Consider the following 27,594-nt stretch of genomic DNA (forward strand, 5'->3'; position numbering starts at 1 on the left):
TTTATGATAGCAAATATTATTTATTACTGTTTACCAAGAAAGATCTAGTCGGTCAGTAAATCTATTGATTCTTGTTAATAAAGGAAGAGCATTTTATCTAGATTCAGTTACTCATGAGTCATTTGTAAGATAACGCTCTTTATGTTGCAGTAATTCACTGAAATGCTATAAGAGAACAGGGGAATGATGGAGAGTAACAGCAAGAACCTAACCAAATTGTACAGTACGGTTTTGGGTACAAAGAATTGGACTCCCTATCACACACTAACCACTTATTAACATAAGCTGTTGCAGTATGCATAAACTTAATGCTTCTTTAAACTGGTATTGGCCCTGTGAATAAATATTTTGGTTTATATCTGTTCTTAAATAGGTTTATAGATTTGATATATTCATGTGGTCACTCTCATTAGTACCTTTAGAGTAATGGGTATAGTTGAGGCAAGCCTTAAGCATTAGTGTTTGCTTAGCATCTCTGTGTTTAATCTACCTTTGAACAGGTGCTACTGGAGTAGTGCTTGAATACCAGTCTGACTGGAAATATTAGGCTGCCTAAAAGGCACATGCAAGGACAAGACATCATCTTTAAATATTTGCGTATTCACAGCAAAATCCAGCATATGTAAAATAGAAGATATACAAATATTACAAGGCAGTAGCTCTTTAGTTTTTGCAAACAGCAGGTATTATTTCAATCTCCAGAGAACATGTTAATGTATAATATAATGCTCTGCTAGGTTACAGTATCAGTGTTAATTTCTGTGTCTGTGCTTTGTTTTAATAACAGTAGACAAGCAACGTAATGCCTGTAAAATAGCTATAAAAGCCTAAGTAATAGCTATTTGTAAGCAATACAGCCGCAGTATTAACAGTGCTGTGTAATGAAAGGCAAGACTTTGTCTTTTGTCTGTGATAGTGTGATGTAAATGTGATAAATCACATGCAAGCAAGATCTTCCCAAATTTCAGGTGAGTTAGATGGAAACTTACCTTAGTCCGCATTGCAATGTGTAAGAAATACCGTGAAATTCTAATGACATGCTGTGAAACTTCATATTCATTAGTCCTTTTAATCAATTTTGCTAATCTATGGTGTATTTGATAGGAAAAGCTTTAATCTTTGTGGTTGTGCACAAAGATGTGGTGCAAAAAAGAAAACTTTCATGCAGGAAAAACACTTCATTAGGTACTCTGTTGGTAGAGCCTGTGAGAATGCAACATTGGTAAGTGTGTATCAGTACATAAACTACTTGTAAGGAGGACGTATCACTTAGCTGATGGTAGCTAGATTATTGTAATATTTGTCTCTTTTTCAAAACAGGTTAATGCCAAGATATCCAAGCCTTCACAGTTTGCAGGAACCTCACATAATTTTTACTTGGGCCAAAGAAAATGGAAATTTGTGCAACACAAGCTAGCTGCAAAGTTGAAGGCATGGTACCTGCTTTAGTCATGCGAAGGTTCCTGTGTCCCTCTGAAACAGAGATAAAGAGTCCTGGGCAGTTATACTAAGCACACGGTCATGATCAGAGGTAGGTAGATTAATTTAAAATAATTAAACAAAGTACATTACAGCCAATTACATTACATTTAGATAAAACAAAAATGAGCCTTATGCTATTCTATGTAAAACGGACTGGACGCAGCTTCTCCTTTGTAAAGCAGCTAGGAGCATGTACCACCTAAGATGGTGCTAATGGAAAAGGCTACCACAGCCCTTAACTCTTCACTTTGAAGTAAACCCAAATCTGAAGGTGCATGCATGTTACTGATAAACTGCTTCAAGAACACAAATAGGCAGGTGCTTTATTTTCAACTGAAATACAGTTGGTTTTAGGTAAAAAGCAAAGTTTTCTGTTGTGATGATTCAGATAGAGCAATTCTATTCTATTTCAAGTCAGTCTCTATTTCACTGGGTTAGTGTTTTCAAACCCAGTGAGTGCAGAACTCCAGTATGTAGTTGACTGATCACAGCTCTTTTTCCCAGTCAGTTTTAACAACAAAATGCAAAGGGACATACTGATCTTTTCCTAGGTCTGATGACACTGAATCCCTTTGTGGTGAAGTCCGAAGAGGCTTTTGGATAAGAATTGTATAATGTTCTCCGCTTTTTGCCACCTGTGATGTTGTCTAAGACTATTTACTGTCATTGCGTGAGAGTTGTACATGTGTGAAAAGCACAAGCATTTCTACCCTTCTGTGAAAGCTTCTGCACAAATAGATGCAGCACATAAGGAGTGTTTTCAAAAGCAACCAAGCCTTATTCTGTTCCTATTTAAGGCAACAGGACTTTTGATTAGAAAAAGAGTAAGGCCCGTGCCATTTTATCACAGCTGTTCACCACAGCTGAAATGCTGAGACTGCTGCACCCTATGAAATGCACTTCACCTTCTGACTGGCCTGTTGTATCTGCCAAGCTAACAACAGGAGTAACTTTGCAGCGTTAGCAGTGTCTGTTCTTGAACAGATTTTTTTTCTACTTCTCCAGTTCTGCAGTTCACGGCTGTCGGTGGCTGGGAATGCCTATCCCAAACAAGGGCACCGTACCTGAGCTTGCTCTTCAGTGCTGCAACCTCACGTCCCAGGGCGTCATTACTCTCGGTAGCTTCATCCAGCTCTCTCTGCAACTTCCTGCGGTTTGCGTTGATACGCTGAGACTCTTCCTCGGCCTCCTCCAGCTGCCTTTTCAGTTGCTTGAGCCGTGTGTTGCCCTTCTCAGCCTAAAGGGAAATTTTAGAGTAATGCTTTACTTCAATACAGATCTAATAGCTTTACATTCTTCATTTTAATTTTATATTTCTCTTGAGGGTTTTACTGAAACATGGCCTGAATCAAAGGTAGAAGCTTAAGATCTAAAAACTGTGTAGTCAGACTGTTGCAGTTGGCTGATTGACAAGGACTAGTGCTTTGGCACATGCTTCAGCATAGGAGGAAAGCTGTATTGTCCCATCTTTTAGCAAAGGTTTCTATAGCTCCCCCAGGATAGAATCCAAGCAGACAGTCTGCTTTCTAGAGGGATAGTTTTGATGCAAAACATGGAATTTTCCTTTCTTAGGGTAAAACCTGAAAATCTCTGTGCCCCAGACTGAGACCTTCATGACACAGTTTGATACCTGATCTTTGTATTGCTCTGCTTGCTTTCTCTCATCCTCCACCTGCAGCAATGCATCCTTCAGTTTCTTGTCCTTCTGGCGTAATGTCTTGGCTGCAGCCTGCTTCTCTCTGCAAATGACAGTGCAACATTTGGTGATGTGGTCTGTAGTCTTCATCTGCCTCAGGCATGTTGCTCTTGAAACTAGCAGCAAGGACCCATATGTTAAAGGCCTTACTGAATTTAACAGCTGAATTCTAAGGAAAATTTATAGGTCATGTTCTTCTGATCGAAGCAAGTATGTGTCTTTGCTATATGCTAGAGGTACTCCAGGAGATATGTTCCGAAACACAAGGTGATTTCCTCAGGAAATAATCCTACAAATGGCACAATGTGTTATGGCAATTAACTTGGCAGGGTCATAGGGTAGTTACCATGAAATGTAGGGGAGGAGATCCATGCCTTTGATGAGAGTAGAACTTTTCAGCAATAAAATGGTTCTTAATCGGAACCCGTAACAACTCCAGTTACTGGCCATGTGTCTCAGAAATGTTATATGAAGGAGAGACTTAAAGAAGCCTTAATGGCACTGAGACCCTGATGATACAAGTCCTCTACACCTTTGTTTAGTTTCTCTCATTAACTGGAAGAGTAAAGGGAGAGCTGTGCCCTCTGGGAGACCAGTACCTGGCTTCCTGTTCCAATTGTTCTTCAAGAGAAGCAATTTTGGCCTCCAGAGCAGCAATTGTAGCTTTGAATTTGGACTTCACAGCTCCCTCCATCTCCTGCAGCTTACTCTTTAGCTCTTTGTTCTGCCTCTCCAGTTGCTGCCGAGCATTTTCATTCTTCTGTGCAGCTGCACGCTCTGTTGCTAGCTCATTGTTCAGCTGCTCTGCCTGCAAGAATGAGAACAGATGCTGTCAGAAGTGTTGTGTGCTTTCAGAGAAATGACACATGGCAAATTGGGGTGGCAATTTTCAAAATATATGCTCAGAATCACAAATGCTTTTTGCTGGAATATGAACAGAAAGTGATATGTACTGAAAGGAGCTCTACCTGCTGTACTGCTTTCCTCATGCGATCACCCATTGCCTCTATGTTGCTTTGTTCCTCTTCTAGCTCTTCCTCCAGTTGGGCGATTCTTGCCTCCAGGCGCCGTTTCTCATCCTGAAGGCTTGTCCTGTAAGTTGAAATTTAACGCTTGTAGTTACGGCTCTACCAGTAGAATCTGTCTGAAACTATTATGAATTACCAATAATTAATAAAGAAAAGAGAACAAGACTTTTCAATGAAACTAGTCCTATGTGTGCATGTTGTGTTGCCAAGACCACATGGCTGTTGGGAGAAGGAACATAACCTGAAGAGTTCTGCTTTTCGTAAGTGGATGCATTCTTACCATTTTTTTAGATTTAGACTATTTCAAACTTGGGATATTGTTGGTAGGAATATAATGGAAGGGAATTCAAGTTTTTCATGACTGGTGTTACTTACATGCAGGTTTTTAAAATCGGACTTAGAATAAACTGCAACTGTGATGTCGTACTGTGTTTGATAACAGTAACAGAATCAATCTTCCTCGTTACTTTATAACAACTGAGACATGATAGAGGTTATCTGTTCTTACAGAACTCATTTAACTGAAGTGCATAGTGCAATAATGTTTGTGTGAACTCTTGTAGCGGTATGTGAGAACCAAATATATTTTATAGATTATTTTTTTGACGGTGAGGGTGATAAAATACTGGAACAGGTTTCCCAGAGAGGTGGTGGATGCACCATCCCTGGAGACATTCAAGGCCAGGCTGGATGTGGTTCTGGGCAACCTGCTCCAGTTTAAGATGTCCCTGCTCATATGCAGGGGGGCTGGACTAGATGACCCTTGAAGGTTCCTTCCAAGCCAAACCATTCCATGAATCTATGATTCTCTTGGCAGCCATGGACTCTTCAGTAGCATGTTTACAGCCTTGCGAGTAATCCAGTCTATTCCTACCTTCCAGATGCAGCACTTGCAAGTTCCTCTGCCATCTCTTCTTTCTCCAGATCTGCTTGTTTGCGAGCTCTCTCTGCAGCAGCCAGTTCCTAGGAGAAAAGGAAAAGGCACCATAGTAAAGAAATGAGCAAATAAATGTTCAGGCAAACAGTTACATCATGATACACAGGACTGTAAACTTTCTAAAACTGGAAAAAGACGGGTTGTCTTGTTATGGGAATAAATTCTTGTCATATCATAAATCCAGGGGAAATACAATGAAATACTCTTTATCCAGCCCATCAGCTGGTTTCTATTTTATTGGTTTCAGTCACAAGATTGCCATTTAATACATACAGGAATAATAGCACTAACAAGACTTCAGGACTTTATAGCTATTCAAAACAGTTTGTGTTGGATTCATTTCCCTTTAGGACTGGTGAACTGTGCCTTTTGTGATTTTTGATTTATTTTTTTTTCAGCTTAATCTGTCTGTGCTCAGAAGTAGATCCAGCAACTTAAGTGGAGCGTATGGAGCATGTGGAACTTGTTACAAGTGCAGCTTATAACCTTCTATCCTCTAAAGCTATCATATTATTTCAATGCTGTTCTGTTTTGGTCTTGAAGGTCATGCGTGTAGTCTGCTTCATACTGCTCTAAGTTTCCCATCTTACCTCTTGAAGCTGGATGAGTTCTGCTTCCAGACCCTTTGCTTTCTTCTCATTTTCTCTGGCTGTAGCAAATATTTCTTCTCTGGCAGCCCGTGCATCATCCAGCTCTCGTTGGTAATCCTTCATCTGAGCCTTATTGAAAAGAATATCAGAGATTTCTTTTTGTGTGTCTTCATTACAATTTCAGTAGAACAAGTTCAGACAGAATAGAACACATATGCATTTACATAGTCATAATGCCTGCTTAAATTGTATATTCTGGAGAGATCAGCTAGCACGTGTTGGGGAGGTCTGAAATGCACTCTGTGGCTTTTGCAATGCCTATTGTCCATATTTTGTCTGAAAATTTGAGTACATTTGCAGTCTTAATCTTAGATGTATCCCTTTTTGTTGTTTAGCTGTCAGCGTATGACATAACAGTTGATATGGAGACTTACAGTATAAGCAAGAAAATGCTAATTTGGAGAAAACATGATTTCTGAACAGTCTTTCATGATTTTGAGCCAAGTGTTAGAACCAGGATTGAAGCTCTGTAATAGGTTTTTATCCTGTAGCGCTTTCTCTACATGTGAATCTGTTTTCCTTCATGTGGTTAAGTCAATAGCAGATAAGTGTTGGCCAGAGAATTTTGGAAGCAATCTGCAATGATGAAATTTAAGATTTTCATAATTTGCCATGTGAAGTTTCCCACTGTCATTCAAACTAAGCATTTCAGTAGAGATACTTGAATCTGGGAGTCCAGTTAAAACTCTCCATTCAGCAACCATCTGTAATAGGCCAAGTTCACAGATGTCACCTATCGTATCGTGACTGCACAAAAGTCAGCAGTGAGAAAAACTATATTTGTGGCATTACATACCTGTAATTTGCGGAGTTGTTTGATGGCTTCTTCCCGGCCTTTATTAGCAGAATCAGCTTGGCTTTCTAGATCTTTAACATCAATCTCCAGCTTCTTTTTGGCTGCAGCTGCCAGGGCACGTTGCTTCCGCTCATCTTCCAGTTCTGTTTCATATTCATGGAGCTGATCATTAAAGAAAACAAGTTTAGGGAAGTCCTGGAGCACTCTTAAACACTGTTTATGTCTGCATAATGTGTACAGCCTCTTACGTCTCTATTAATTGTGATTTCCCTGGCAGTTAAAATAAATTTCCATTTTGTCCAAAAATCAAAGATCCTTGAAAGGAGTCAGCAATTCATGGAAATATGCGTATTGCAAGAAGATGACTACAGCAGTTGTCCTTGCAGTCACAATACTTCTACACAGGTAGGCTGTGCCCCATATGTTTTAATTTCCAATGCCTTTGTATCCATTCAACGTACATTGGGAAGATATATTAGAAGCTGTGGGTTTGGTTTTTTTCACTTGCATTGAGAATATAGGCAAGGAAGGTTCTTTTGACTATGTCAGAAATAACAATTCATACTATTTATACTATATTGGTTGTAGTATTAAATTGCTACGTCTGTTGGCAATTGTGTATCTGCTACTGAATCAGGAATAAAAACCTCATGCAGTTTTGTGCCTTTTTCAGTACAATAACTTACTTTTTTACTCTTTGCCAAGGGCAAGGCAATATAATGTTTTCTTCTGATTATAGTGAGGTACATTTAATAATGGCATGAGCTTAGGCACCTTCAACTGGCTTGATTAAATATTTACAAAGGCAATATTAGGGAATGAAATGGTACCTGTTTAAGGAGTTGTCTTCTCTTCTCCTCATTCTGTTCATCTCTGGCTTGTAAATCTCTTTCAAACTGGGCTTTCAGGGCCTGCATATTAACCTCCAACCTGAGTTTGGCATCTTCAGCAGCCTGTAGCTCATCCTCTAGCTCTTCTAATTGTGTCTTCATCTCTTCTACTTGCTGTTCAAGGGTTCGTTTAGACTTCTCCAATTCATGGACCTTTCGAGCAATGAGAATTTAATAGACTTGTTATAAGAAATAAAAAAAATTCTAGTTTAATGCAATGTACCTGTGGTATAGGCCACATTTGAAATGATCATCTGTGGACAATGAATGAACTAATTACCATTGTTTTGTACACTTTCAAATCTGTCTTAGAGTAACCTGAGACTCTCTTTATTCCAAACTGCGATTTTTTAATCTAGACAAGTATCATAATTGGATGTGTTTAGTACTAGGAATAATATTGTCATATCACTGTAATAAAAGAAGCGATTGGCAGCGCATCAGTGGAAATCTGTTGCAGCTATACAAGTAAATGTTAGGCTGATGGCAAGTCAAATGTAACTAATAAATTAACTCAGATTTCTGGAGTTTATGACTTCAAGGATGCTTAATAAATTAAATTATTTAGAAGCTTTTTTTTTTTCAGTCTTAGAAATTGCTAATGTTGAAGTCATGTTAAAAATGAAGATGGTTTACAGTTACTTTGCCAGTCTCAAAGTTTGGACACAAATAGAATAACCTTTGAATTTTGGATGAAATATCATTTCCTGCTGAATGGATTTGTGTGTTACAGAGAGTTTCCCACACTGAAAACAGTGATCTGTTTGTAGCTGCTATTTTAAGCTATTGTTGTGGAAATTGTTCTAAGCCCAAAACTTACATTCTTGCCAACATCATCTTTGGAGCTAACAAGATCTTCCATTTCAGCTTTCAACAGTTTGTTTGTTCTCTCCAGTTCTTCTTTGGCTTCCAAAGCCTCTTCAAGGGCTCGGGCCAATGACAAAGCCTTTGTTTCTTTTTCTCTAGCTTCGGCTTCGGCTCTGTCCCTTTCATCTGCATATTTTGAAGAGATGTTTTTCTCTTCAGCCAGCATCTGTAAAAAGGCAGTGTTAAGACACGGAGTCGTTAGTAACAGGGTTTTTCTAGTCCAACTGTCTTGCCAGTTATTAATGACAGAGAAAAAGTCTTTGCTTTTTTGATAAAATTATATAAATACAAAATTAGCCAGTGTATGTATAGTTACATTTTCATTTATTTTTTGTCCTTGCATTTATCTTTTACTAAATCAGTGGAGTCTCTGTGTATTCCACAGAAGTTAGGTGATAACACAGCAAGGGAGAATCTTAAATCCATACCTGATCAAACTTCTTCTGTTTCTTTTCCAGGTTGGAGACCAGCTGACGCTGGTTGTCTAAGTCCACCACCAGGTCATCCAGCTCCTGCTGAAGTCTGTTCTTAGTTTTTTCCAGTTTGTCATAAGAAGCAGCCTTTTCCTCAAACTGTTGAGTGAGGCTTTCAATTTCCTTCTGAAGTTTCTTTTTGCCTTCTTCCATGGTTTCTACTGTGCTGGCGTATTCCTGTAGCTTCTTCTTAGAGTCAGAGAGCTGAAATTTGAATTCAGAGGACAAATCTTTGTAGCGATGACAACAAAGCTTGACAAAGATGGCCAGGAGATAACCAAGACCGAGAAATCTTGCCTAATTTGACCCATATGAAGCTAGTGACCACTTACCCACCACCCAGGCTTCATGAAATGAGGCAGATTAACAGAGCTGGTATGTACAGGCCTAGTGTACAAGACTAACTTGGGAGCTACTTTGCATTTGTATCTGCCCTAAGATCATACTTCAACAAAGAGGGAGACAGCTTACTCCATCACGGAGCTTCACTGATGCTATCTGAGCTAACAGCACTACTTCACTGAAAGTCCATGTACTGTGCCAGGATAGTTTTACAGATCTGAAACCTCTGGAAATACTGATAGAACTCTGAGTGATGGAGCTAGTGATTTAGCTATGGCACTGATACCTGTATTGTCAGTGTTGAAATATGTCTCTCCAGATTTTGTTTTGCTTCTACTTCTTCATCCAACTGCTCTTGCAAGCTGTTCTTCTCATCCTCCAACTGACGAAGCTTGGTAGACACATTTAGCTTCTGCCGCGTTTCTTCCTGAAGCAGCTCCTGCAGTCCCCACATGCATCAGCAATACAGTCATTAGTATAGGTCTTTTTATAGTGCATTTTATAAGTACTGTAGGCGAGCTGTTACTTGTCTACAGTAATGGATGCAAGTTTACCTGTGCATCTTGTAGCTGAGATCCTAAGGTTGCAACATCTTTGGTCAATTTGATTGTCTTGCTTTCCGCTTCATTGAGCAAACCAGTAACATTTTCAACCTCAACCTGTGAGATATCACAGTGAATAAACTCAGTTATTTTGAACAACTTAAATCTTCCTCCAAAGTTTAGTTTGCTCTAGATTGAAATCTTAACTTTGAACAGGATCTGAATCTGATCTTATGCCTCTGAGTCCCCTCTAGCATCAATAGTGTTTCTAACTTAACTGGAACTCACAATTTTGTCATCATTTTTCTGGAAAATATATTGGATTTAAGTTCTGTGGAACTAAATCCTACATGCAAACTCTGTAGTGTCTGCACATCATCTTTGTAACCTGTGCATGGAGACTCCCAAGATCTAATGCCATTTTTGACTAGTTTATCTTAGTATTCTGTTACTATGTATCAAAACTTAGTCATATTCATAAGGCAATATTAGTATGTTCCTCTCAATGAATTGCAAAAAGGAATGGGAATTTTTTGTGGATTTTTCTTCCTCTTCACAAGTTTGACATAAGTTGATGTGTTTTCATTATATTTTAATATTTATCTACTAACTTAAAATAATAAAGCTTACTGCTGCTATGAACAAAGTTGTAACAATAAGCTTGATTAGTATTGCTGGATATTGAAGACCTACTGAAGAACCATTTTAAATTATCTTTAGTTATTTCTCCCTTGACACTAAATTATAGGTAAGTGAGCATTCTCCTTTCATTGTAATTTTTTATTAAACACATCTTTTGTGTTTAATAGCTGTTTAATCCATTTCTAGAAGCCACATTCCTATCAATGTTCCCCTCTACCCAAAAATGAATAAAAGAAAAACTCTGTAAAACATGCAGCACAGCCACTGAACTACTGGTGGTATTACAGACTGCAACGTGTACAGAGGCATAGTGAGACTAAAAGCTTTCATTTCCATGAGATAGAGTGGCTGAAGTTGTTTAATTATGGCATAATTTAAGGTAGGAGTTCAAGGTAGGAACCCTACAGATGACAAAAAAAAAGATTATTTCAGCTCAAGATGACAGGGCTAAGATTCCTCTAGATACACCCTCACAGAACAATATAAACCAGTCTTCTCAAGCCCAATGTGTCACAGCAGAAGGTCAAACTCCTTCCTACCTGTAATTTATGAACTTTTTCATTGAGTTCTGTCCGAACACGCTCTCCATCAGTGTATTTGGACTGTAACTCCTGCAGCTGTACTTCCAGCTTCTTCTTTTTGTGCTCCACATCTTGTTTGGCCTGATTCAGGCTCCTGACTTCATTAGCCAGATCTGCGTTGTCTTTCTCCAGTGTCTGTTTGGTCTTATCCAAGTTTGCTTTAGCCTACAAACATGAAGTGAAGAAAGATGATCTATAAAAGGAAGCCATGTTATCTAGTGGATAGTTTTCAGTAAGATGGATTTCCATTTACCCGTTTAAATTGTTCCAGCTGCTCTGTCAGCTCTTCCACAGCTTGAGTGTGCTTTTGTCTCATCTCCTGAACCTGAGCTTCATGAGTTCGAGTCTCCTCTTCTAGAGCTCTCTTCAGAACTGTGACCTCCTGTTCACGCTTTGCTCTGGAAGGTAACACACATAAATGGAGTAGCAGCAGATAAGAGTGTTTCGGTCACTGGGAAAATGGCACTGCTGCACAGTTACTAAACAGTACTGAGCTTGGTGACATATATTTTCAGCCCATGTGCTACATCTCCATACCTGAGCTCTTGCTGGGTGGCTGTGGTATCCAAAGTATCCTCAAGCTCTGTCTTAAGAGCCTCCAGCTCTTCGCCTAAGTCTCTCTTCTGTTTTTCTGCTTTGTTTCTTGCAGCTCTCTCAGACTCCAGATCTTCCTGGAGATCAGAGATGTGAGATTCCAATTCACGGATCTTCTTGAGGGCATTGTTCTTCTGACTAGTTTCATCTTCAAGCCTGAAAAGAGAGTATTTAATTTTACGTATGTATGTAAAGAATCATTTCACTTTGAGAAATCAGTATGCAGAGAGTAAAGGTTTATAGATTGTGTGCAAGAAAGTACCAAAGAGAAGGGGGACTGATGCAAAAAAGATCTGGCAGTTGTACTTTATCATGATACAATGCCTGGAGATGCTGACCAGCTGATTCAGCAAAAGTTTTGGTTGAGTGTTGTCCCTCTTAAATTTATACAGAAAATCCACTGAGACTCAGGAATGGATTAAGGTCTGACTGTTAAGTAATTTCTGCCTTTTTCCCTTTTGTGAAGTGCATTGTTACATATAATTCTTTACTTGACAGCACTGCCAGTGCCATTGGGAAGAGGGGTTTTCATTCATATCTGGAGGTAATCCTGTGTGTCTGTGGGCAAACAATAGTATAATTTGCAAGAGTAAATTAGGAAAATAAAGCAAGCACAGAGGAAGGATGTAACTGAGAGATGAGATTCATGAGTGCAGCATCTCAGTGTCTGGGAATGGGAGAAACATATGTTTCAGCCTGGGTTTTTCAACCTGTATACAGATTCAGAAGTCAATACCTGGCTAAAGCAGCCTGCAGCTCTTCCTCCTTCTTGGCTAGTTGTGCCTTCAGCTCAGCAATTTGTGCCTGGAGCTCTGCGATTTGCTCATGTAGATCAGCTGATTCCCCTTCCAACTTCCTCTTGGCTTTCTCCAGTTCTTGTCTGCTCTTCTCTTCTTTCTTCAGTCGCACTGAAAAAGTAACGAAAAAGGTAATGCAACTGCATTAGTACAAGGAGTTCTCAACCCTATCTTGACCTTAGGCAAAAAATATTCTGTCCTCCAGTGAGGCCATACATTTAACTACAAGTCACTGCATTTCTGAAGCAACAGTCAATACCTTTCTGTCATCACCTATTTCTGGCCACCCCAAAGAATCATTTATTTATTTTTATCTAGAAGCAGCATTGCTTTTTTTTCTCAATTTACTCTTTTGTATGTTAAGAAAAAAAAGGTATCTATGGCTTATGCACACTGGTGATTTGGTGATTCTCATGCACAAAATAGCTTTAGCATAAGAAATTTGGAAAACACCCTCCAAATTTTTTAGCTCTCTCCAGATTCTGTTCGGGTTTTTTAATGTGTGCCAAGGCAAAAAAAAATCCACTCTGATATAAAATAATTTTGGTTATGTTACCTTCGAGTTCTGAAATCATAGATTCATGTTTGGTTTTGAGCTTTGTGAGATTTTTGGCTTTTTCTTCTTCTTCTGCAAGATTTGTTGTTAGATCGCTTATTCTTTCCTCAAGGAGTTTTCTTTCCTGAAGAAAAATAAAATACTTGTGTTAAAAAAAGCATCTGTTATTGGTGGTTGTGAAGCAACTCTATGTCAAGTAAAAATTTTGAAGATACTTTCTTTTTATGCTGTGTTTCTTGAGATTGTAGTGATACATTTAGATTTGTCAATTACAGAGGAACTGAAGAGTGGTGTCTATGACTTCCATGTTCTCTAATCTGCTGCTATTAGAATCTTGTACTCTAATGGCTGTAAATACAGGGCCCAATTCAGACGAGCATCCCTTTTTAAAAAGCACTGGGATACATACTGACTTCCAATTTTCATAATGAAGTTTTATAGAAATTAGTTGAAAACCAAGAGGATTATTTACTCTGCTTGGGGCCAAGGAGGTATGACTTCCATTGATTGTGTTTGACTGCTGTGAGTATTTTGCTTAAAGGTATTGTTACTGCAATAGACCTCAAAACCAGTAGTTTTACAGTATTCTGAATTGCTTAAACGAGCATGGAAAAACTGAGGAACTTGTTTGATAGATGCTGGACTGATGGTCTGGTGAGTCTATACACCCATGTGGTTATATAGTTAAGAGTATTCCTGTTGTTCCAGCAGAAGGGAAAATTTTCTCTCATCTTGCACTATTTTCACAAGGTAAGAAAGTGGATCCACAATGCTTACCTTTGTTAGCTTGTTGTTCTGGTCTTCCATTATGAGAATATCATCTTCCATTTTCTTTATCTTTCCATCCGCTGTTACTTTTTCAAGTTGCAGTTTCTGCCTTGCAGCTTCTTCTTCTTCCAGCTGTTCCTCAAGGTCCTTTGAGGGGAAACAACAACCCACAAAACATGAATTTTAGAAATAAAATACCACTCAGATTATTGGAAATGCTAAATGTTTGTCACTGCATGTGGGGTATGTTGTAGACTTCATTGGTTTTATGAAGAACTAGACAATCTGTAATGCTTGGTGATTTAGAAGGAAAGATTTGGCAAAATAATTATTTTTAGGGAAAAGATTAAAATAGAGATGGGGAAGAAGAGAACTATGGAGGAAAGAGCCTCAATTGATTGCTCTTACTTCAGTGTCACAAACACATATTCTACAGAGGGCAGTGGAGCAAGCACTTTCATAGGATCTAAGGTTTGCCAGTCTCTGTTTTCCTCTGTGAGATACAAGTTATTGTCTGTGTTTGTCACTTATGCTTCCTTACCAGCATTTGCTGTTGCATCTTTTTCTTTTCTGCTTGCAACTGCTGGCTGCGCTCCTCCTCTTCCTCAATTCTGGCTTCCATCTCATGCAGAATCTCTTCTAGCTCTTGTTTCTTAGCAGCTAAACGGACTCTCATCTCTTCAGCTTCAGCATACAGTTCAGTTTCTGCCTGAAGCTGTTCCTGAAGGAGGTTCTTCTCTTCACAAAGCTACACAAGTAAAATGGGAAGGAAGCAATAGGATAGGAAGTTAAGACTTTGATTGAGAATTGCCCCACAGTGTCTTTTTACTAGATAGTTCTAGTGAATAGGCAGGCAGCTCTACCACAGGTTCTTTCGTGGTTGTAAGGCCTATACTGATGTTTGTGTGCACTGAACTTCTGTTCTGATCCATCGCTGTGAATGCAAATGTGAGTACAAAATAAAAATACACCTTTATTTTAATATCTTCTAGAAATGGTGAAAGAATGGCTAGAGTTTCCCAGAGGCTCAGAAGTGTAAATCACCTGTGTGTGTTTCAGTTCCAGCTCCTTCAATTCACTCTCTGCTTTTTGTTGTCTTTCCTTAGTTTTTTGTAGTTCTTCATCCTTGGCCTGCATTTCTTCCTCTTGGCGGGTGACTTGCAGCAGTGGTTTCACCTGAAAATAAAGAGTTTTAAGAATGTTTCCTGACAGTATTTATGTGCTGAGCATGGTACTTAAAGGTGCCAGGCTGACTGGCACTAATGGTAGCACTGTCTGTTGATATTTGAACGGTGGGCAAATGCTGTCTGGACAAGCTTGGTGTAGGCATCTTTAAATCAACAAGCCTCAAAAGTATTGCTTTTGGCCATCTCTGTGTTAATTCTTGGAGCCTTGTGAGCACCTCTGCCTTCAGTGTTGTCACTTTTTGAATGGCTTCAAGCTTGTTTTTATCCATTGATGATGTACAAAAGCTACATCTGCTGCACAGACAGGCAATATGCACATGCAGGTGTGTTATTGCCTATTTCTGGTTGCAGAGGAGGTTGCTATCAGTGCAAGTAGGAAGAATTTTCTGAATCCAAACTGAAGGCTGTTCTTTTTTAGAAAAACCAAACCAAAAACCCCAAACAGGCCTCTTTAGTAGGAAAATAGACTTAATCTGCTTGAGTGCCTAGTGGGAGGATGTTTAGTGTCCCAGTTAGGGAACTCTTGAGCTACTGAGTCCCCCATAGGTATATAACTCTGCATGTTCACAAAATTAAGTTTTACTCTGTCTTCTCGTTACCCACACCTATGAAATTATTTCATTTTTGGCAATTAAAAAAAGTCCCCAAACAGGCAAAATCTTTTATGAATCTCTTTTTAAGTAGTTAGCTCTAGCTTGAGAACAAAATAGACTTCATGTTAATAGCATTATATAACTATCCAGCATATCTCTAACCTAACATTTTGTGAAGCTAATGAGTTTCTTGCCATCAACTCCAGTGGACGTTGGAACAAGGAGTGTGCCTGACATGATATACCTCAGTTATCTTGTGCATTGCATTTCATTTCTTTTGGAAAGCTGAGGGAGATTCACTGATTGCAGTCACTCACTTTAGTGAACAGTCTCCACCACTGCCAGTTCCTCAGCTTCAGGTAAGCAGCACAATTTCTTTGGATAACCTTCATTGCAGTCAGCTGTTGTTGTCTCTTGGCAAAGGCTCTGTGATTAAAAACATGAAGCAAATAGATTCAGTCTGAAAATGTGAGGTATCTGCAAGATACGCACATTAAGTAAAACTCTTGCCTGAGAGTCTGCTGATTAGCCACATGGTTTGAGAAGTCTGGCTCAAATTCTTTTGTTGCTTAAACAGTGCCTGTACCTTCTTGAGGGAAGGTGATAATTCTGATTAGCTTCCTGGTATTTTATTTAGTCTTCTGGGTTTTGGCTGGGTTTTATATTTGTTTGTTTGGGTTTTGTCTGTTTGTACTCCATAGGTAGGCACAGACCACAAAGTATATATCTAGTTCTGGGTGTAAACATCTTTCCATAGTACATGGGCACTCAGAACTTGCATTGTTTATCATTCTTCAAACCTATTATATTTGAATTTCTTTGCTCAGCAATTTGAAAGCCTTGGTAGTGTGCAGGAAAAGGACATTATTGTTAATAGGTTTGTGATGTACATTAACTGAGATCATGCTAGATGTTTCACGCCCAGGCTGTGGAAGAAATTCTTTCGTGGTTTACAAATGCCAGTGGTGTTGCTACTTGTAATAGTGCATAAGATTCTAGTCATACATTAGGATGCTCCTTCTCCCCCTTGTACAAACATGTTTAAATGATGAGTCATTGCATCTGAGAGCTTTTACTGTACAGAGGGTGTAAGTAGCCTCACAATGTAATCACTTCCCTGCAATTATACTAATAAGCCTCTTCTGGGCAGGAAGTGAGACCTTCATTGGACACAAGGTGAGTTCTAATGCAATACAAATAATAAATAGTAATAAAGTGTCTTAACATCTTCAGTTTGCTATACAGAGAACTAAAGGCTGCTGTAGATACTCTGCTGCAGAAGACATTATTTTTGTTGGTACATATTCTTACTTTCTTGCTAGGTAGCCTCGGCACTGAGCCTGGAAAGTGATGATAACATCTGTGATCTTCAGGTCTCTCTCTTCTTCCAGGTGAGCCAGAACGCCAGTTCTGAAGAAGATTTTACTTTGTCCAATTCTGTACAAGTTGGGATCAAGTTCTAATGCTTTGATCTAGAGCAAAAAGAGGAATATTTGTTAACTCCAGTGCTGATGTTTGGGATATTAAAAAATCACTTCTCATTCCTTGTTACTCTCAGCAGCTTTTGTATAAGAAGTGTAGACCTGATAATTAATATAAAAAATAGTTTCCTCACCATCAGTATGCAAGCCTGCTTTCCATCCATGAATCCTTTAGGAATAGCATTTGCAGCAAGAATTTCATACCTGCCAAAAGACATTGATGTTAGGGAGGTTGAAACACATCAGATTATTTTGCACAGCTAAACACCTAAAACACCACTATTAAACCCAGAGTTAGCACTGAGTGAGGGATTCCTACCGCTGACGGAACTCCTGGAAGACAATCCTGTTGGGAAATCCCTGTCGGCAGATACGAATACCTTCCAAGACACCATTGCAGCGCAACTGCTCCAGCACTAAATGGGCGTCAAGTTTGCCAGCCTGAAAAGGGAACAGAAAGCATATTTAGCACTGTAAAAAATTACATAAATGTTATCAGCTGCATCTATGTTTGAAGACATCCTTCAGCTCTGTGATGTGCTGCTACAGTGAGCAGCTCAACATGAGTAATGTGCCAGGAGTCTGAAAACAGCATTTGAAATTTACCCTTTTTTCATGATTTGGAATGATACAGCGGACAAAGTTGGGATTGGTATTCCTCAAGGTGGTCATCAGTTTAGTGAGCTGCTCCTTATAGAGTTGTCCAACAGTACGGAACATGCCTTTCTTGGTTTTTGAAGCACTAGGGAGTGAGCTTTCAGTCATCTTGGCCATCTGATCCAGCCCAACTATACGGTCCACTAAAATATAAAAGAAAGTATGAGTGGAATTGCTTAGATAGATAGACTGTCCTCATCTCACATTACACCTGTCACTGGCATTGTTAAACTGCAGCTTCCCAAAGAGGATCAGTGTATTTTAATGCAGTAGAAGGCTACTAATGAAAGTATTAGAAGAGCCTTTTGTGTAAATAGTTTATTTCTGTCAAACATGAAAATGAGGATCTTTGTTAAGTAGTGACAGAGTGGAGCAACTGAATACACATAACATATTTCATGCTTGCTCTGAAAAGTACATTTCTTCTGCAAAATACCCAATTAGTAGGTTGGTGTCAGAACCAGGAGCAACATCTCTTGACTTTCATCTGTTACCTAATGATTCTCAAAGTCTAGCTAATCATCTCCCTCAGTTATTTGATAATAGAGCCACTTGCTGGTGTTTGCATGCACATTTATGTCCATGTATTAAATATTTATACTGCAGTATATGTGTTAAAGATCCATATACAATTTTTAAAAGCAAAGTGTTTTAGATGCGTACAAACATTCCTCTGCTCTCATGAGACCTCACTTGGAGTATTGTGTGCAGTTCTGGTGTCCTCAACATAAAAAGGAAATGGAACTGTTGGAACAAGTCCAGAGGAGGACCACAAAGATGACCAGGGGGCTGGAGCGCACCTCCTGTATGAAAATAGGCTGAGAAAGTTGGGGCTGTTCAGCCTGGAGAAGAGAAGGCTGCGTGGAGACCTCATAGCAGCCTTCCAGTATCTGAAGGGGGCTTATAAGGATGCTGGAGAGGGACTATTCATTGGGGACTGTAGTGACAGGACAAGGGGTAATGGGTTAAAACTTAAACAGGGGAAGTTTAGATTGGATGTAAGGAAGAAATGAAGAAATTCTTTACTGTAAGGGTGGTGAGGCACTGGAATGGGCTGCCCATGGAAGTTGTGAATGCTCCATCCCTGGTGGTGTTCAAAGCCAGGCTGGGCAGAGCCTTGGGTGATATGGTTTAGTGGGAGGTGTCCCTGCCCACAGCAGGGGGGCTGGAACTGGATGATCTTAAGGTCCTTTCCAACCTTAACTATTCTATGATTCTATGATTGAGTTTAGTTGAGATTATACATTGCTGGGGAGAACTGCGCAGGACTTCTGAGAGAGCAGTGTGTAAGGTAAGTCATTCATAAAACCCAACCATAACTTGTACTAATTGAAGTACACAATATCACATATTCAGCAACATTATAACAATGTAATGAATAATTTTTATTCTGTTGCTGTATAATATTAAGTAAGAAATTCTTTGATAGCATCATTAGATATTTTAAGCACTTTCCATAAATATGTCTTTAGAACACATTATTATTTTTTCTTAGTTCAGTCTCTTCTATGCTTATAATTTTCACACTTATGTCCTGCCAGCAAGGGATGGCTGTCCAAAAGTTCTGGTATAATTTTCTCCCTTTAAACCACATTATGGATTTGAGTTGTGATTCATACCATCTTTCCAAAGGTCTGCTACAAATTTGTCTGAAGACTGGTTCAGCAGAGAAGTCACATTGTCATTTAGCGGATCCATGTTCTTTGTTAGCCAGGCAGTTGCGTTGTAGGTAACCTGCAGGAAATAATGCTACATCAAAAAGCAGTTCTTGATAAAATATGCAAGAACACAGGGCACTGTTTTAACACAAAACCATACAAATAATAATAGTGTGAAAAGCTTTATAGGGTTGAGAGCCAAGTTGAGTAGTTCTTTTTACTTGTACTAGCATCTGAAAAGCTTTATGCATTTGCCCTGTCTTTAAAAATCTGCTTGCTAGAAAGTAATCTGAAATACTCAGATTTTCAATAACCCCAGTGCTGGCTATTTTTGCTTTCATGTGAGCTTCAAAACCATGAACATTTTTCAAATCTTATTTCATATTATTAAACAATGTATACATTACATAACTAAAGCCATCCCTTATCAATGCAGGTACCGGACTGTTTCTTTTTCATCATTTGGGCATCAAAGAATCAAAGTTTCCTAAGTCAAAATAGCTCAATCTCTCCAGTACCTTTCCTGCGTAGTGCATTATACAGAACTCTGTTTTATCCTTGAGTTGCTTGGGCTTTTGGAATTTGGGATGGTTGCCTTGTTCTTGACATAGTTTCTCCACAAAGGAAGTGTCAGTAGCTTTGGGGAACCAGCACTCTTCATCCAGCAGAGCCAGGACACCTGGAGGGTTGGTCTGCAATGTGAGCAATATAAGATCAGTATCATCACAGGCAGAGATAAAGATTCTTTATTCCTTATGATAGGAATCCTGCCAACAAAGGATGCTTAAATGGCTCTCTGATTGTACTGGTATACAACTGACCCTGATGCAGCCTACACAGCATCCCATCTATGGAGACATATGCTTACTGGTCTTTCAATCAGCTCAATGCAAGGTTGCAGGTCAAGGCCAAAGTCAATGAAATTCCATTCAATGCCCTCTCGTTGGTATTCCTCTTGCTCCAGTATAAACATTGTGTGGTTGAAAAGCTGCTGAAGTTTCTCATTAGTGTAATTGATGCACAGCTGCTCAAAGGAGTTGATCTGAGGAAAAAAAAAGAGGAAAAATGTGAATTCAAAATGGTAGAAAGATACCTTCAAGAGGGAACTTAACTGACAAGATGAAATTTGCTATCTTCTATTTCTTTTCACATATTGCAATAATTCAAATATAAGGATCTATATTTTTCTAATATAAGGTCTTAAAAAATTACAGAAAGTTCTAAAGAGTTAAATCTTTGTACTGGGGCCTGATCAATAAATGATAAAGCCCAGCCCCAGGCTTTAAATCCTGAGCCCTGCAGAAGCCCAGCTGGAGCATGCTGCCAGCCCCAAGGGAAGGGCAAGCAGCCAGGTGTAGTAGACCTCTGGGTCATGTTGGTCCCAGCCTTAGCCAGCTTGGAAGAACCTAATTTTTTTTGTGGCTCTGATCTTGGATTTTTGTCATCTTATATCCAAACCATTACATGATAATAGGGAGTTTACCCAGCTTGTGCCCCACAGTAGATACCTCAAAAATCTCAAATCCAGCGATGTCAAGGATCCCCAAGAAGGAAGCACCTTGTCTTTTTGTTTTATCAAGAGCTTTGTTTACGCGAGCTAGAATCCAACGGAAAAGACGTTCAAATTTTGCCTTAGCCAAAGCCTCTATGGCAAAGTCTGCCTGAAATAAAGAAGAGAGAATTGTAAGTGAAGGAAGAAACCCAATTGGCTGTTAATTTCTGTAGGGATGAGACAGAAATCTGACGTTTCCTTTTAGACAAGATGTAAGAAAAGAAAAGAAGAGAATAGTTTCAGGAGAGCTGAGTGGACTGCAAGTAGATACCTGCTCTTTGGTCTGAGCTTTCTGAACGACATCTCGTCCTACTTTGATCCTTGGGGTTAGAATAGATCTTGTGAAATCTGTCACGTTAATACCCATCAGGTGACACACTTTTTGTGCAGCTAGAATAAAAGAGTGAGATTTTATTGCAGAATGAATTTTCTCTTAGCAGGTCAGTAAATGTGAACACGAGCAGCTCAGCAAGTATGGGAAGTTATTTATCTTCCTTAAAAGCTCCTCTATTGTACGTAGAAGAGATGCCAGTTGTCATGAAAGTACTAGTTATGATCCAAGCAGCAAATTCACTGTTCATCTATTTATGGATTCAAGATTACTAGAAAAGGTAATAATAATTGAGCTGATTTTAAGTATGGTATATTTTTTAAAGCCCATGAGGTATATATGTAATACCAATTAAATAAAAAAATTCTGATAAAGAATTCTTATTCAACTGCTATTGTATCGATTTCTTAATGTTAACTGTATTTTTGAAGTGGCAAATCATACCAGTATTGTCTGGCATAGATGCTTGATCAGTGTTTCTCTCCTTCTTGAAGACGATATTACCCAGCTGTAGGACAGATGAAACAACCCTCAGTATAGCTGGAAGAGAAACAGGTAATATAAATAAGGAACAGATGCAAACATTTGGAAAGCTCTATCCTCTGCAATTACAAAGATTCATTCTATTGCCTGTGGTAGTCTGTACCTCTGTGGAAAGAACTAGGTTTGCTTTAAAAGACTGTGCTATAAACTGCAAGAGTTTGAAAGCTGATTGAACAACAGTCTGTGCAGTGGAGTAAGCATCCAGCCTAGGAGCACCAGCACCTCCAAGCTAAGATGTGCTGGCTCCCCAGTCAGACTTCAAGTCTCAGGAATTCATCTCCCACTCACAGTGGCCTGTAACATCTTCTCAGTCATTAGAAAATGTGCATCTCTGTCTTTAAGATAAAATGGGAAAAAAATCCCAAACAAACAAAAAACCCACCCCCAGCTTATCAGCAGCTTCAAAAATGTGTGGCAGTTCTGAGGCTTTGGTCATGCAGGAACATGTGGATATTTAGTTGTGCAACTAAAATAATGCATACAAATCTTTGAAGGATCAGTTTCAAAGTACAGGAAAGTAATTTAATTTTTAATTATTATCATATATATAAATGTGACGTTGCCTGACTTCAGGTAGTAAAATCTACTGATATGTTACAAATGAGATTGTATGAATCTAGGGAGTTCTATTTGTTTACTTGGTAAACTTACACAGGAGAAGAATACTGTGCTCAAGGGTTTATGCTTTAGAGCAGGAAATCAAAGGGGTTCAGATAATAATATAATGACTCCTATCATTGTAATGGAGAATACTGCTGTTGACACCAATACACATGCCTCAGCAGGAGAATGCACCAGTCTTCATCAGTATCGTGATCTGAATTTACCAAGGCTGGGATTTGCTCTGCTGTCCCGCAAGATAAGACCTTTTTTGTTAGCATCCCTCAGTCACTGATGGAGGGATGGGATGCGGCCGAGCTCTGCTCCCGATTCCTACAGCTGATCCAAGGCTCGAGTGATGGGATGATGCTCTTTTTGCCACCAGGTGTCACCTGGGCCATGGCAGTTTGCATCCATGGGCAGCGCACTCTGGCGTGCACCAGCTGAAGCCCGGCGCACTTCCAGGAACAGTGAGAAGTAAAAGCAACGCAGACGTGTCCCTGGCAGGCCCCCATTTTCATGGTAGTTTAGTCGCTGATTCATGTTCTTTTGCTTTTATTCTCTTTTCTCTGAATCAGTGAATGCAAATATTTGAGCCTGTTCCACTTCTTTCAAAATTAAATCAGAATGTTTTGCAACTTCTTCATGCTATTTGTTGGAAAGTTCTGAAAAAAATGGTTTTAAATGGTCAGTGTTGCTAGAGTTGGCTTGAATTCAGTAGTTTGTTTTGGATATGCATGGAGCTCTTCCACACATCCTTCCATCTTCCCTTCGTAAACAAGAATTACCTTTCAAAACACCATGTATTATAGTACTTTTGGATGCTGAAAACTACACTGATGTGTGGAATTCAAATGGGTCGGGAGCACTTCATGTTCCTTCCACAAGCAGGAATCCACAAGTTACAAGAAGAAGCCTTGCAATTCTTCATCCAGATGGACAGCAAAATATTGTGGCACTTATTTTATTTGATCCATGTTTCAGTTACTGTATTGAGCTGCCCTGTGCATCACCTGTTGTTCTGTTCTTCACAGAGATAATTTATCTTTGATGATATATACTCTATTTTCAATATAGGTGGTGAGTCTTCAGTTTTTCTTTCACTGTGTTCCCAGCAAGTGCTGCCAGTTTAACCCTTTGAAGGAGGTAGTTTGCAAAGTTTTCATTATTGGCTTCAGCTGCTCCCACTGGTACCCACTGCAGCAATGGGAAAAGGCCATTGTAGCAATTTTTAAGTATAATTTTTCTAGTAACTACCTAAAAGCAGTAGGTCATAATTAGTTCTCCTTGCAAGGCAAGAACAGTCCCTCTATTACCCACAAGACTTCCTGAAGTGTCACCCTGTTTAATATAAAAGTGGCAGTGATTCCAAAAAAGGCTGGTAAGTGTTTCCTGTCATGGATCTCTGACAGCAGTTTCTCAGGTCCCGCTATCCTTCTCCCAGATTCCTGATGCTGGTTTCTATTGTTTTCAGGCACTCTACTGCCACCAGTTCATTTGCTTGTTGTCACTGGCTCTGACCATGCTGCTGCTGTTATGTGATCTCGATGCTGTGTTTAGATCCCTTGATCGTGGTTGCAGAGAACTGAGATCCCATATTGTTGTTAACATAAGGTAGAAATAAATCTACTTGAGAAGTTTCACCTTATGAGAGAAACTTCATTCTCTTTCCATGAACATCCATAGCTTATTTAATCTAGTGCCTACTGAGAAGGAGGGAAATCTAGGGGCACTAATTCATAGTGCACTTAGAAACAACAGCTAAGTAATGGTGGGTAGTAGTTTTACACAGAGGAAATAAGAGGCAAAGAGGTTAAATAACATGGGTACATTTAGAATCCTCCAGTTGGTGGTTCATGCAAGATCGCGTATGATTTTCCAGAGAAACATGGACATAAAATCCAAATAATCTTAATTTTCTTGTATGAATGTAGAATCTTACTTCATATGTTTATTTTGCAAAGTGGTTATTCTGGACAGAATAAACCTCTGTGCATTTGCATCTCTATGTTTTTCCTTGTATACCTTCTACACAATGTTGCTAACAATTCTCACCTATCTGTTCTTCCTCAGTAAAGCCCATGATTTTCATGGCTTCCAAGGTCTCCTGGAACATCTCATCATCTTGCTGAGAAGGAATAGGCACGTGACCATTAGATAGGAAGGTGTAATTGCCAAAGCCTTCCAGCAACAGATCATCTAAAAAGCAAAGAAGAAAAGCTTTACTGAAGTGCATCAAATTAATTCTCTTAGGTCTTGAGTTCTCCCAATGAACAACAGGAAAAAAACCAGTGTTATCACCAAAGGAAGACTTCACTTGCATAAGGAGTTTAGGGTTTTATGGTGCAACGGATTTTCAGAATAACTCTTCGTTTAGCAAGCTTGATTGTGTACGTTTCCAGCTTTCATTAGTAACTGGGGGATGTTTCTGCCCCTTGGTGGAATTTTGCACTCTATGTATTCAAATATGAGCCATTCTTCCTAAAAAGATTTCATTTAATGCCATGTGGGGATTCATATCAGGTTATAACAAGAATGGAACCAGGTATCAACTATAGTGGGCTGGACCAAAAGCATCTTTGGCCCTATACTGGGGACAACACCAGATTCTTAGGTAAGGAGCATAAAAACCAGGGAAAATATAGATTTAACCATTACTTTATACGTTCTTTGACAACCAGAAATTTAGGGGAAGATGTCCTACTTGAACTATGATGTTCCCACACATATTATGTCTGATTCATTTTTTTTGACCCACTTCCCCTTTTCACCTTCTCAATATTCTGAAGCTATGGTTTTCCCAGTGTAATAATGTGCTGTAGGAGAGACATTCTCCTAATTTATTTTAAAAGCACAAGCCAATATTTTTATTGTGAACCCCAGATTCTTTTGTGTAAAAATATTATGAATAACTCTTCCCTATTCATCACCTCAGTGTCATTCAAGATGGGATCTGAATGGGTTTATATCTTTAAATTGAGACATCCTGTAAACTGCAAACAACCTGGCTCAAACAGGTGGCCATCAATTGAAGTTTTCTTATAATTCACTGGAGAGAATTATTTTCTATAGCTAAAGAGAAAAGGATGAAATTACAGATAATTAAAGAAGTTAAGAAAAATTACTTGAGTAAGCCATTGCTCAGACTGTTCAATGAGATCTAAGAATCATTAGCAAGTAACTTACTTCTCATTTGTTCAGAAGCTCCAGCAATCAAGTAGTAAAAGATGTGAAATGTTCGCTCATCTTTCGCCTGGCGAATAGCTCGGGATTTTTCAAGCAAATCTGTTGTCAAGTACGTTAAAAAAAATTATCACTAACACATTTCAGTGCTTCCTTAACTGTGCCATCAGCCTCAGAACCATCAGTAGCACTGCAGAAATATTTGCCACAGGCTTGCCTAACATGGACAGGTGTCTGGTCTGTGGCAGGAGCTCTGGTATCGGTATCGTTCTCAGCACAATATGTAGATCAATTTTCTACCTCCTAGTGAATAGTAAATGCTGGTAATCATGGTAATAAGCATGACAATAGACATAAATGCTTCTCAAATCAGACATATAAAAATAGGATTCACAATATAATTCACACCACTTTTAAAATGAAGTGCCAATATGATTCTTTCAGCGTAAGATGTGGCTGCTGGAATGAATGCTCTTGAGGCCAGCATTGTAGGCATAAAAGCAATAAAAGCAAGTTTTATTTATGGTCCATTTTTGTGAATATAAACTACTAAAAATGAAGTTGGCAATAGTGTATTTCAATGTGTCAGTTACTCACTCTCTGAAAGCTATAGTGCTGTAGGTAAAATATCAGTTAATACCAAAATAATTAAACGCTTTTTTTTTCTAAAGATCACTTGTCAAAATAAGAACAGAAAGATAAACTGTTATTTGATGCTATATCCAAGAACTGAAGTCCTTCTTCATAGCTGCACCTTTCTTTCTCATTTATTGGAATAAGCATCTCCTTTTCTATGCAAAGCTCAGAACCCTTCCCTGACAGAAGCTGGCGTGTATAGGGCTGAGGGTGAGATTGTACTGAGCACCTGGACTTCATCCTAACCTCAGGACCAGGACAAAGTGGCAAATGTGGACTTGGAACTGGGAAGCACTCTCCAAATTCCTGGTTAAATTGTAGGGATGATACCAATCATTCAGTGTTATTTTCAAAGTGCCTGTCACAGCACCAATAAGAAACAGTAAAGTTTCAAGACTTCTTATGGATCTGGAAATGTAGACCACAGGGAACCAGCATGACCCGTGCAGGATCACACTGATATGAGACAAAATGACAGTATATCTCTTAAGATCACATGCAATCTGAACCACAAAACAATCTTTTCCCACTACTGTATTACCGGGACTCTGCTTTTAAAGTCCCTCCCGTTGCTTTAGGTATGGTGCTTCCATTTCTGAAGCTATATATGGTGAATACCACACTTTCCTATAGTTGAGAAAACAGACGTGAAAATGTAAACATGAGTGTAAGGCAAACTGAGAAGCTGGTATCAGCATAAATGGAGCCACTTCCCTCCATCTTTGTTTATACCAGTCCCAGCAATATTTGCCTTTCTTAGACATGCAATGGAGCTTGTTTATCTTACTTCCTTCTGCTGACCCTAGTTAGCTTCCCATGCAGCTCACTGAAAAGGATACAAGTCTCTATGTTTGCTCCGACAATGTAGCCTGTCACATCAAAGTTGATGCGGATGAATTTGCCCTGTGAATGAAAAGAAGATTTAGATTGGGCTGTTATTTCAGGTTATGCCAGGTCTTCCAGTATTAGTATTTAGCCTGTTTAATAAGACATGTACATCATCCTCTTAAGAATAACATGCTTGATTCCCTCCTGCAGGGACAACCCATGGAAAAGCCTGAAAGGAAGTTAATTTCTCTGATATTCCTGCTAGAGATTTGCCCCCACATTCCATTCAGGTACTTAGAGGGATAAGAGTCCTCCCTGCTGGGCCAGGCTTTGGAGGCTGGGGATGTGACCACATCTATTTTCCACTTTGATTTCCACAAGGAAATACCATTGGATCTGCATAACTCCCATTGCTAAGTTTCATCTGCATGGATCCCTCAGCTTTGCAGGGAGAGAACAGAGGTGGGAGAGGGGGGTCTGCAGAGAAAACAAGCACCTGCCAGCACTCCCACAAAAAAGTGTCATCCAACAGTGGCAGCCCTCAGCTCACATCAAACTTGTACCTGTATGGCTGTTTTTAATTTCTCCTGTAATTTTTAATTTAATATATTAACTGCTCTTGCTAAGTTACAGTCACACCTCATAAGATACATGCTCAACTGTGGTGCAAAGAGAAAGAAAGCACAGATTTTGTTTGCAAATAT

General features: G+C 39.2%; 1 protein-coding gene across 3 annotated transcripts in view; it reads right to left on the reverse strand.

Moving 5' to 3' along the window:
• The window catches only part of MYH11 (myosin heavy chain 11), a 61,689-nt gene that overhangs the window by 1,876 nt on the left and 32,219 nt on the right, over positions 1-27,594 (reverse strand). For 2 of the 3 annotated variants that reach the window (XM_061473489.1, XM_061473490.1), the window contains 34 exons: positions 26,902-26,965; positions 25,430-25,528; positions 24,299-24,442; positions 21,545-21,640; positions 21,041-21,159; positions 20,726-20,878; positions 20,086-20,259; positions 19,736-19,909; positions 19,179-19,293; positions 17,509-17,702; positions 17,222-17,343; positions 17,037-17,106; positions 16,733-16,893; positions 15,739-15,847; positions 14,686-14,817; positions 14,183-14,389; positions 13,651-13,788; positions 12,874-12,997; positions 12,257-12,428; positions 11,464-11,676; positions 11,180-11,324; positions 10,885-11,091; positions 9,716-9,820; positions 9,448-9,600; positions 8,775-9,023; positions 8,300-8,512; positions 7,420-7,632; positions 6,590-6,751; positions 5,734-5,862; positions 5,081-5,169; positions 4,147-4,270; positions 3,778-3,986; positions 3,113-3,221; positions 2,547-2,719 (listed from right to left, as the gene is read on the reverse strand). In XM_061473489.1, coding sequence (XP_061329473.1) covers positions 2,547-2,719; positions 3,113-3,221; positions 3,778-3,986; positions 4,147-4,270; positions 5,081-5,169; positions 5,734-5,862; positions 6,590-6,751; positions 7,420-7,632; positions 8,300-8,512; positions 8,775-9,023; positions 9,448-9,600; positions 9,716-9,820; positions 10,885-11,091; positions 11,180-11,324; positions 11,464-11,676; positions 12,257-12,428; positions 12,874-12,997; positions 13,651-13,788; positions 14,183-14,389; positions 14,686-14,817; positions 15,739-15,847; positions 16,733-16,893; positions 17,037-17,106; positions 17,222-17,343; positions 17,509-17,702; positions 19,179-19,293; positions 19,736-19,909; positions 20,086-20,259; positions 20,726-20,878; positions 21,041-21,159; positions 21,545-21,640; positions 24,299-24,442; positions 25,430-25,528; positions 26,902-26,965 — 5,060 coding nt within the window. Of the gene's footprint in view, positions 1-1,445; positions 1,474-2,546; positions 2,720-3,112; positions 3,222-3,777; positions 3,987-4,146; positions 4,271-5,080; positions 5,170-5,733; positions 5,863-6,589; positions 6,752-7,419; positions 7,633-8,299; positions 8,513-8,774; positions 9,024-9,447; positions 9,601-9,715; positions 9,821-10,884; positions 11,092-11,179; positions 11,325-11,463; positions 11,677-12,256; positions 12,429-12,873; positions 12,998-13,650; positions 13,789-14,182; positions 14,390-14,685; positions 14,818-15,738; positions 15,848-16,732; positions 16,894-17,036; positions 17,107-17,221; positions 17,344-17,508; positions 17,703-19,178; positions 19,294-19,735; positions 19,910-20,085; positions 20,260-20,725; positions 20,879-21,040; positions 21,160-21,544; positions 21,641-24,298; positions 24,443-25,429; positions 25,529-26,901; positions 26,966-27,594 lie in introns of all 3 variants that reach the window. The other variant, XM_061473491.1, reaches the window with a different exon arrangement.

This window comes from Pezoporus flaviventris, unplaced genomic scaffold (assembly GCF_033815535.1).
Source record: "Pezoporus flaviventris isolate CSIRO_AGI_PZ_B2104156 unplaced genomic scaffold, CSIRO_AGI_Pfla_v1 ptg000078l, whole genome shotgun sequence".
Taxonomy (NCBI): Eukaryota; Metazoa; Chordata; class Aves; order Psittaciformes; family Psittacidae; genus Pezoporus; species Pezoporus flaviventris.